The sequence below is a fragment of the Oryzias latipes genome, chromosome 13, assembly GCF_002234675.1.
Source record: "Oryzias latipes chromosome 13, ASM223467v1".
Lineage (NCBI taxonomy): Eukaryota > Metazoa > Chordata > Actinopteri > Beloniformes > Adrianichthyidae > Oryzias > Oryzias latipes.
Window position 1 is genome coordinate 14,117,843 of NC_019871.2, and position 11,452 is coordinate 14,129,294.

The 11,452-nt window shown below is 40.6% G+C and overlaps 2 protein-coding genes across 2 annotated transcripts in view; one reads left to right on the forward strand and one right to left on the reverse strand.

Moving 5' to 3' along the window:
* Positions 1–11,313, forward strand: part of ttc9b (tetratricopeptide repeat domain 9B) — a 30,364-nt gene extending 19,051 nt beyond the window's left edge. Inside the window, exons 2-3 of the mRNA XM_004075386.3 lie at positions 5,631–5,813; positions 7,198–11,313. Coding sequence (XP_004075434.1) covers positions 5,631–5,813; positions 7,198–7,292 — 278 coding nt within the window. The 3' untranslated portion in view covers positions 7,293–11,313. The remainder of the gene's footprint in view (positions 1–5,630; positions 5,814–7,197) is intronic.
* The window catches only part of map3k10 (mitogen-activated protein kinase kinase kinase 10), a 69,070-nt gene that overhangs the window by 15,079 nt on the left and 42,539 nt on the right, over positions 1–11,452 (reverse strand). The window lies entirely within an intron of this gene.

An 11,452-nucleotide genomic window follows, 5' to 3' on the forward strand; every position in this document is an offset into this window, starting at 1 on the left:
CTTGGCAACGGCGGCCATGTTCCTTGGGTGCTGTCTCCCTGGGTCCGGCAGCCTCCTCTCCACACAGGAAGAGGGATCCCTGATCTCTCTGGCAAGACCAAGAGCCAGGGATCACATTATATCTGAGCCTGGGGGTGTCCCTGTGGTGTGGGTTCTGGTCCTTGCCCCTGAACGCTGGGCCTCGCCAAATTTCCAACTGTGGGCGAGCTGGTTGGGACAACACTTCTTGCGGACCCCCTCTTCCCCTGACTGCCCTCCTCCTGGGCGAGGGCGGCTGGCCCCTGCCTTGATCCTTCCTGGACTAACCATGGGCCGGGTGGATGGCTGCCTGGAACACGGGGCGGGTACCGCTTGGGGGGTCCTGGCTCGTCATTGGGTTTTTGGGGTGGGGGGATGCCCAGGACTCCTGGGTGGTAGTGGGGTGCTCGTCTGGGGCTGTGGGCGTTCTTCTGGGCCGGGGCCCCGTGTTGTGCCCTCCTGGCACTGCGGTGGGGCTGCTTTCCTGGTTGGGCTGGAGCTTGCACTCTCTGTCCCCCCATGCCTGGCTCTTGGGCCCCCCTTGGTGGTCCTGCTGGCCCTGGCCTGGGTGGCGGATGTGATCACCCGGGGGGCGGTTGTTCTCTATCTGCTGCCGTGCTGGTGTTGGGGGGTTCTGGCTGCCGCTGCTGCTGGGGCGGGGGTCTTGGTGTGGGGATGACTGGGCACTCTCCCTCCTTCTTTTTACATTCCATCATCCATTTTGGTGTTAGCTCACCTTTGCACAAATAGTTTACGTGATTGAATGAAATATTTCACACTAGTTGGTTTGAAGACATAAGTATGCGTGTGTGAACAATATTTTTATTGTGTACATGTTGACATGTGAACATTTTTGGAGCCAACAGGTATGTTTATAACATTTGAGTGTGTGGACAGGCCCCGCCCTTATAGACGTGTATTACATCTGAACCTGACCGTAATGAGTATAACCATCCAGCAACTTTTGTTTTATGCTGCTTCATGCTTTTACCCCCCACTTTCAATAATCACCCTCCTATCCCCCCCCTCTCTAACATCCATCTCTCTTCTTCCCTCCTTTCCTTTTCCGTCCCGTCCAACAAAAAAGATTTTCAAATAAGATTTAAAAAAAAAACAAAGTTTGGCCTCGATTACAAAAGGGGTTTATTCAGATATACCTATGGTTTGTCAGAAGATTCATAACCTCTGTTGTTAAAGTAAAATATGTCCAACACAGGAGGCCTTCAGCTCTCATCTGTTTGCCCAGCTGTTGGACAGAACAAGTTGGAAAAAAAAAAGGAAACCTGTTGGTTCAAATCTTAGTTTCATTTTGGAGAATTTTTTGTCAGTTCATCAAATAAACACTGAAAAGGAACTTACGCTCCTAGTTTTTCTCTAAATTCTGTGAAAAAGTCTGCATCTTTTTGGTTATTTCAGTCTGTAATCTAACACTCACCTCCTTAAATAGAATTTGTCTTCTACTTTTGGTTCACTTTAGTGGCTTCTGAAATATAAAAGAAGACATTTTTTAAAAGAAACTAGAACAGCTTCAAACCTACAAAATCGTTGTGCTCATTCAGAGTTGAAAACTTCAGCACATTTTGTTTAAAAAAGATTGTTCCGGGTTTTAATCTTTCAACCGATATTAAAATAGCTTAAAAGCATATCTGTATTACCAAAACGTTTAAGAATAAAGTATAAGCATGGTAACATTATAATTTATGGCCTTTTTAAAACAAGTTTAAACAAAAAAGTAAAAATTCAACTTTTCTTACTTTTTCCAAATTTTGCACACTTGTGTAAAATATTTAAAATGTTAAATTGAAAATATAATATTTACATCTTTTTTCAGCAGGGACTTTTGCATATTTATTGTGTTTTTGGTTTTAATATCTTCTTTCAGTTTTTCTGATTGAATTTAATGAATTTGGTCATTTATAATTAAGCAACTGGATTGAAAGCCTTTGTATTAATTTCCAGCTTCCTGCTGACACTTGGGGCCCATAAGCAGACTTCATTACTTTCTGTGACCGGTTTTAGCTGCAACTTTCACACTAGGGGTTTTCCCAGGATATGCATTTTTCTTGTTCTGTTTAATTGTTTACCCTGTCCTTGTTTTATTCTTACATTAGACCAGTCATTATGTTTCCATATGAGCCGTATAGCATTCCCACCATCTGACTCCCATGTTTCCTTTGGGCATTGTCCCCCATTTGTTTTGGATGTGCTTACCACAGCTTTCTCTTTCTCTCCCTCTTTGTTCTTTTTAGATATTTTACATTAAATGATTGCTGCTGAATGTTATTCTTCCAATAACACCTATTGAGTTTTTTTTTATAAGAGATGGATTTTCATTTCAATTTAAATAAGATGTAAATAAAAAGAGAAGGGTGTCCTTTTGTGCTGACATTTCTTTTCTCTGCTTTTGCCCCTTTTTGAATATTTTACACCCCATTTCCTGCTTTAATTAGAGCTAGTGTTCACTTTCTGCCATACATCTCTTACAACAGAGTTCATCTACACCGCTTAGCCAAAAAAAAGACAATAACTTCAGTAAATATGCATTTGTTTTTATTTGTGAGTCCCTCCCCAGTCTGTCCCGGTGATTCTGTCATTATCAAACCCTTAATGCATCTCACCACACTCTACACTTCCTCCCTCAGCCGTTCCCTCCATCTGCCTAATGGGCATGCAGGGCGCGGCCGGCCAGTCATCACTTGCGTGCATTGCTTCACTGCGTGGTTTGTGTGTTGTTGTGCGAGCGCTTGTCTGTATGGTCAATGTCATCTTAAGTGAACGCTTAAGTTCCAGTTTTGTGTGTTTACGCTTTGAAGTCAAGCACATGTAATGCCTGTTTACTCCCATATTTTTGTGCTTTTGTTACAGTGGGTTTTCATAACTGCTGTGTGTATACGGCCTTGTGTCAGTGTCCGTGGACTCTCCAGCTGCGTCAGCCATGAAACCATTATGGGCTGTAACTGAATCCTCTGAAAGCTCGGCCCCTGTTCGCTGCTGGATAAAGATAATGGATGGGTAGCAGGGATGATGGGGGCATGTTTGTAACTGGATGGTTAAAAACAAATAGAGGAATAGAATGAGTAGAACGGTGTTCAGGCGAGCTACAGGGCATGTGGGGTGAGTCCTGCTATGCCAGACCGAGCAGGTTTAAGATCAATGAAGATGGGAAACAGCTTTGACCTTCCTGCTCTGCTTCAGGCTGAGTCATGAAAAGATTTTCAGCCTCGCTTTTGTTCCAATTATTAATGATGACAGATTTGTGCATGTGGTTATCCATCATCTGTTCTTCTTTTCACCTTCAAGAGACTTTTCTGAAGACTTTATAGATTTTTCACTCGTTTGGTATAAAAAGGGGGACAAGCTAAAACCTGAAAAGCTCTTTTTTAGAAAGATATTTTAAAATAAAGCCAAATTATCTCTGATATTTGAAAGTTTCCACTTTCAAATTATATCAACTTTTACAGAGCTTGATCTTATATTGATCCATCCAGAGAGGAAATATGAATTAGGAATTATTAACACTTAATTTATTTAAAAGTATTTGTAGCTCCAGAAAGTCAGTCTCCCAAAAATGTTTTTATACTTATTGTTACATCCATGGTTACAGAAGTGCCAAATGAATCAATCAAACATGTTAAACTGGTTGTTCTAAAGAACCATAATGACCGTTTGTAATAATGAAATGCATGTTTTAGTACTGAGACTGAAGACAGAGACTTCACTTTCACATACCAAAGGGATTTTTGACCATCGCTGTATCCAATATGACATTTTTTATAACTTGCTCTATTTTATGTCCTGTTTATTTCATGATGTACTAAATGTAGTAAATGATCATTTTTCCTTCCTGCACCAGTGTTTTATTACCTCAAACTCACAGAGGATCTGGTATTTGACTAGCTGCATGTGTTACGGCTGTGGGCGTATTTGGTTTTGTTTGTTTTGGGTTTTGGGTATTTTCTTTTATAGCAGAGTGGGACCTCGTTGTTTTGTGGATCTTTGTGTGTTTTGTTGTTTGTTTATTTTCAGGTGTTGTGCATGAAGGCGTGGCTCTTATTGGACCCAAGCTGGTGGAGGCAGCCTTCAAAAGCACCATCAGACCATGAGAAGGGAGCCTTGCAGCATCAAGTCCCCACTGCAGCTTGGCCCTCGTCTCCATTTTTATTTTGTAGTTCTCCACCTGTTTTGTTTTGTGTTGCAATGTAGTGTTGTGTTTTAGTATTTTGTGGTTTTATGCCCACTCTGTATAGTCTTTTGGTTTGTAGTTATGTTAAGTGAAGCTGTAGGGGTGAACTGCCCATTTTCTTTAGTACTTGTTTTCTCCTGATTTTGTTAGTCTAGGGAGGTTAGTGTTTTGTCATTGATTTCCCTTATCTTTCATTTACAGGTAAGATTACAAGATTTAAGTTAGGTGGGGTTTTGTCTGTTATTTTGGCCTTGGTTCACCCTGAAGCCTTTTTTCTTCACTTTTAGTTCTTGTTGGTATTTATTTATTTGTAAATACATTTGTTATATTTGTATGGAGACAAATTTGGTGGCAAAAACTTTACTTTTTATGTTATGTTTCACAAGGGCCCCTAGACACAAAAGGGGGCGTAACACATGTGCCTGCAGTGGTAACCCCAGCTTCTCGAACACGTACCTCCTCCTCCCTGCCTCTCTTCTCTCAGTGTCTGCCTCCTCCACCCTTTTAGCTAACAGCTCCTGATGCTCGCTTTTCTCTGAAATGACTTCATCAAGGGCACGTTGCATGGAAAATGGTGTGATGGAGAGGTTAAAACAGCAAAATAGAGTGGGCCTTGGCCTCTGAGAAGTAGGGGAAATTCATTTCTGATGTATCATCATACAGATAAACTGCTATAGGGGGTGAGGGGGGGTGGAAGGAATACTTGTGTGGTTATGTTCAGCAGGAGAATAGTGAGTGATCAGATATCTGAGCCATCAGTGAGCGTTTAAAAGCTTTTGTGGACTAAAAGCTGTGTGTGCGTGTGATTTTTTTGCCTGTGTGTCTTTACTAATTAGGTTATTTTGGACAAAGCTGATCTCAGAACTGCTCCAGGGTTGTAAATAATTGACGACTACAGTGCAATTGCCACTGTTCTGTTTAGCACTTTATTGTTGTTGTTTTTTATATGATCGTCTTTCCAACCCTTCCCCTTTTTGTCTGTGTATCTGTGTAGCAAAGTGAATTCAAAGAAACAAGCAGAGTCACTGTGTTTCTCATTGTGAAGCTGCAGTTTTGCCTCATTTCACTTTTTTGCATGACGGGTTCAACCGCAGCATCAGGAGACTAAACACTCCTGCTGAAGGGCTCAAACTGCTCGCACCCCTTTTCTTCCTTCTAGAAGACCTCGGAACGGGCTTTTTATAGTCCTCTCACTGACATCCAAAACATTTACTGTGGAGGCGAAATGTCACTCTGGCTCTATTTAAAGATTCAGAGTGAAAGAGTGAAGTGTTGGCAAAATATGCTGAGCTTTGTTTAGCACCACGGCACAAACTGGTCGTTTAAACCTCTAGAGATAGAATTTCAGGTGTCTGCAGAGGAAGCCAAGTGTTTAAAATCACTTTCAGATTTGAAACATTGCTAATAAAACCTTGTCGTCTCTCTTCAGCTTGTCTGTTGCAGTCGGAGTTGGTAAACTATGAGAGAGTGAAGGAGTACTGTTTGAAGATTTTAAACCACCAGAGAGATCACTTCAAGGCCATGTACAGAGCTGGCATCGCCTTCTATCACCTGGGTGATTATGAATGTGCCCTACGCTACCTGCGTGACGCCAAGAACCGCGAACCAACAGGTGAGATCGAAGTTTCTTACCTATGGTGTGAGGAAAACGTAAAAAATTAAAGAACATTTAAACATAGTTGCTTTCAGTAATATTTCAACAGCAGTTTTGAAATCAACAACATAGAAATGTATCTGTATTAGAGCATTTGTGCGAATGTTATTACTGTTTTAAATAAAACTTGCTTTTAGATTTTTGGAAACCACTGACAAATGATGCTGATAAAGGTTTTCTGACTATTTCCTTCACTCTCCCCTGGCTTTGCATTTGCTCTGTTTTAAATGAGTCAGCTCTGAAGAATCAATAGAAAAAGGTTGCTAAAATCTGTGCAGAAGGCAAAGGTTTTGGCAGAAAACTCAAAACTACAGCACAGGTAGCAGCGTTTTAGTCTACAGGGAGACAGAACAGATTATTTAAATTGGACTAAATCAAGCATTTCAAAGAAGCTTGTACAGCGAGGCAAAAAGTCACTGATTCTGCAAGTTATCCCACTTTAAAAGATGAGAGAGGTCTGAAATGTTCATCATAGATACACTTTAGTGAGAAAGAGAATGAAAAAAAGAATCCAGGGAATAACATTGAATGATTTTTAACTAACTTATTTGTAGAAATTTACAACTTATTCAGCAAATCAGCATTTGCTCAAAAACAAAAGTTAACCTCAATACTTTGTAATACAACCCTGCTTGTCAGTGACAGAGGTCAGTGTTTCCTGTAGCTCTTCACCAGGTTTAAACACACTGTAGCTGCTATTTTGGTCCATTCTTCCATGCAGATCTTCTTTAGAGCTGAGGCGTTTTGAGGCAGTTGCTGGGGAACACGGATTCTCAGCCTTCCACACAGATTTGAGGTCCAAAGACTGGCTAGAATACTCCAGAACCTTAAAATACTTTTTACATAGTCAGTCCTTTGTTGCTCAGAGGGATCATTGCCATGCTCTCACTGATGGACTCAGGTTTATGCTTAAAATCTCTCCATACATGACCCCGCTCATAAAGTTCCTTAATACAGATTTGTCGCCCTGTACCCTTTGGAGTAAAGCAATCCCATACCATGATTTTTCCACCTTCATGTGCTTCACAGTTAGTATGGTGGTATTGTACTTAAATAAATTATACAATGTGATTTTCTGGATTCCTTTTTTCTTTACGTTCTGTGTTTTGTAGTTAAAGTGCATGATGAACATACCAGACCCCTCATCTTTTAAATGGGATAACTTGCAGAATCTGAGACTTACAAAAGCTTTTATTGCCCCATCATATGTACATAATTATGCAGCAAAGACCTTATAAAAGAAAGATTAGTATTTATAATGGCTTCACAAGAGAATCCATTATCATAAAGAGAGCTTGATCTCAGTACCTCAATCTATCCTTCTTTCCTCTCTCCACTGCAGACACCAACGTGCTGCGATACATCCAGCTGACAGAGATGAAGATGAGCAAAAGTGGACAGCGAGACCGAGAGAGCTGCAAGGAGATGCAGAGCTAATCTGTTACCTGTACAATCTCTTGACCTCTCCCACATTTGACCCCACAAGCAGCCCTCCTCTGACCCATCCTTCCTTTCTGTCTTTCTGTACTGACAGTTCTGACAGCAGCACACACAGAAGTCCAATCACCTCATGTGGTGACTTACAAACGGGACACATATCAAGCGCTGTCTGCTACTCCTTCCTCCTCTTCTTCTCCTCATTTCTCCCCTCAGGTGCTGTTGCTCCTCTCCTTAAAGCAGTCAGCAGGATAAAAGAAAAAAAAAGAAAAACAACAAAAATCCAAAAAGAAGCTGTAATATACCCATATAAAATCTCATTGGTATGGAGCAAAAAAAAGGAGTTTCAAAACAAAAAAAACAACAAGAAGACATTTACGTGATTAAGTCAATGTTTTTAGAGCATAGAGGCTTTCTGTTTTGGCTCTCTTGCAGTCTCATCTCTCTGCCTTCCTTCTTTCTGTGATTTTTGCTACTCTTTGGCAGATTTTGGGTCTGGGAGGCTCGACAACACTGGTGGGGGAGCAGGGGTGTGTGTATGTGAATGCAGTGTGGAGCATAGGCAGGGGAAAGGGTATTAGGGTTTGAAAAAGGCATCAAGACCACAGCCCAGCTTGATTGTACATCCAAACACCTCGGGCTCAGACTTTGGGAAATTCAGAAGGAGAAACAGTTCCTCAAGAAAAGACGAGGCCTGTCTTTGTGCTTTATCTCTCGCCTCTCTCTTTATTCTGCCATGCATCACAGTTTCTAGACTGTTTTATTCTAAATCAAGGGCTAATTCAAGTGTTTGTAATCCATTATTAGGGTTATTATTTGCTGTCATGTTCAAAAGTAATGGAAAATTTGAAGGCAAGTGTGTTCATAGCAGGGACCAAATCCTCCAGTTGTTTTGCTGTTATCAGATGTGCTGTTGTGTGTGGGTGTCTTGAATGTTGTCTGAAGCCCCTCATGGGTTGCGTGTTGTGTTGATGTTTTTAGGAAACTCGAGGCCCCTCCCTATCCATCTCCCACAGGCCCCGCCTACTCCACCCAATGATGTCACAATGGAAAATAGCCAATGAAATCAACCACCGTTGGTTAGATGGCAGTCCTCTCTGAAGATCCACAGCGAGAGGCAATGGTGGTCCAATTTTTAAGCACTAATACTCAGTTTATAGACCAACAAGACACTAATGGCACACTGGATAGCATTGGTGCACGGAACAGCTGCACGCACATCTGTGCGGAGAGTCCTAATCACAGTATAGAAGCCCTCAGCTTCACAGTGCTTCATCAAGGGTGAGCCATTTGAGATTTCTTCTGCTCACAGTTTACTGTAAATTTCTAACACATCTGCATTTGACCAAACTACAGATTCTTCCTGGCAAAAACACATTTGCAGATCACAATGCACACGTGATCTGGTTTAGTCATATCCACGACTGTGACATTTTGCTGTGGTGAGTTGCAAGGCTGAATAATACTGTCATCTATCAGCTTTACCTCAAGCTTAACTCTGCCCAGATCAGCAGAAAGTTGGATCGATAATTTGGTAGAGCATGACCCGAAGTCCTGATGTACCTCTTGTGCAAGCCCACTTCCTGCATGTAACCAGGAGCTCCAAAGAGTTGATTCAAATATGTGGAATAGGGATTATATTTGCTCCATTGCTTTGCTTATGCTATGCTGCTGCTGAAATGATTGACCACGATGCTCTTTTGGCAAACCCGTCCTTCATAAAGCGATGGGTAGCTCCAGGCATGGATTGCAGCTGCAGAAGAGGTATCAAACGTTTCTGAAGAATGCGTCCTTTTTCATAAAATTAAAAAAACACAGTGCCTCCTTTGGCTGTGGGAGATGTTCCCAGTTTGACATGGAGGAGGAAATCAAATCAAATCAACAAAGTTGGAAAAGATTTCCCCTCCAAATTTACCACACTGACCTGATAAAGAGTAGTCAGGGACCTAAGTGTGTCATTAGCACTCTGGAGAGACGGCACTGTGGGTTGAGGGGACCAGCATGATACGGAGAGGCTCCGGTGGAGAGAGAAGTAGGCCATCATCAGCCCAGTAAAGCAGCCACAGCTCTCCGGTCTAAGAAAACAAGCTCCAAACTTCTTCAGTTTGTCAGTGCTAACTACTTGGCTTAAAGTATGTGATTGCAAAACACACAAAGGCAGTTTGCTGATAATAGGTACAGTCAGCTTCTAACTAAACTGGGGAGAAAATGACAATCACCTTGTGGTTGAACCTTCATATAGCATATTAAAAAACACACAAGGGGTCTGATAGTCAATAAACAAATATTTTAGAACGTTAGATACACACATAGTCATAACATTAGTCAGATAAAGGCTTTATTGAAGGAAATTCTGTTAAAGTTCAATAAAAAGGTTTTTAAAAAAGATTAACTGTCACCTGTTCTTTTTAATTTATCACAAAAATAATACAAATCCAAAGGTTAATTTTCTGTTTAAAAACACACAAAACCAAATGTGTAATAAATAAAATTATCTGATCAGTTCGATATCTTCATTTTGTTAAACCCTCCCCATGTTTACTTCTAAAACACTCAGCCCCTTTGGGAAAGGTTTTCCATTTATTTTGCGATTCTGTCATCAGTTAACTCACAAAGGTCATCACTTTTACTAGACTTAATGAATATTATGAATCATTGTATCCAATTTAAATCTACTGTTAGTTTTAGATATTTAAACACAAACTTTTTTTTCGTTGGTGCTTTTTTTAAATTTTGTGCTTTTTTTGTTTTAGTAAATGGTGCTGATTCACTTATTTCAAATTAATTTGTGGTAAAAGTATTGTTGCAGAGATTCAAAAATGACTAATTGTGCTCTTATTACACACATACCTATTGCCATGTAGAGCATTTTTTTCAATTTAGTAATCATTTTTGTGCAGCTTGTGGCAATTTTTTTCATTCCATAAATATTAAACAATCAAATCCAAACAAAAAGTGAAATCTAGCCTTTGTCATGGGCAAACAGCTCTGGAGTCATCTGAGTCATAAACACTGGATGCAAACGTCATCCTCTCCTCCCTGCACTCTGTCTGCAACTCCCATTCTCCCAGGGGAGATAGATCAGCAGTGAGGAGCATGTGCAGGCTCCATGGCTCTGAGTTTGGTCTCCTCATCCACTGCCCCCTCCGGGATAGGTCCCCCTCCCCAGTCCTCTCTCCATGACACCGGTTTGCCATGTTGTTTTTGTCTGGCTGTGCTAAGTCAGTCTTCCTCTTCATGTACAATATTCATCTGGGGATAACTAGCTGCACATTAAACAGGTTTGCTTCTAGTTTACCAGGCTTCTTACATAACAGCTGAATCTGAGGCTGTTATTGTGAGCAAAAAACCCCAACTTCATTCTGTGTGCAGATGGAGACAGGGATCCCTGCTCCTGATCAGTGTAGCTTTGAAAAGAAACAAAAAGCACAAAAAAAGAAAATGTAAAGCTACAAGTTGTTTTGTTTCCTTTAATTTGTTCTTCCTTTTTACTTTGGAGTCATTAAAGGTAAATGTTTGTCAAATGTCAAAGTAGTTTTTTGTGAATATATGAAACAATTGTACAAAAAAATGGAAAGTTTATGGTTGTGAAAAGCTTTACTTTACTGAATTACATAATCGATCGAAAAGAAAAGCAAGAGATGGAAATTGATGCCTTCACAGGGCTGCTTTGTGACTTGTCTTTATCCATGGTTATTTTTGTTGATTTTCATCTCGTCGAAGATTCCAGAAGGTCGTGCTCCAACGCGCCATCTAGAAGAGGCATCACAGTAACCTCTGTGTAGATGGGAACAGGTTGGCTGCAGGCTGTTTATTTCAGTCTTGACACAAAGGAGAAAAAGCTGTGGATTCCAATACGTTTTTTTATTTTTCTGTTCTGTTCCAAAAAGGCCTTTTTTCATTCAACTTCTATACGTGTGACAAGTCTCCATCACTGGATTTATTGAACTAAAAGCCCGGGAATGCACTAATGATTGGTTGATGAAGATTATGAATAAAGTTTCAAAGAAAGAAGGATGAATTTGAGTGTGGTGACAGCTTCTTATTGATTGGTTCTGTTATTCAAAGCATTTCTGGACAATTGCCCAAAAAGTGTTGCTATTGCTAGATTGGAAGGCATTTATTTCATTCACATTTTGCCTAAATATTTTAATTAAAAA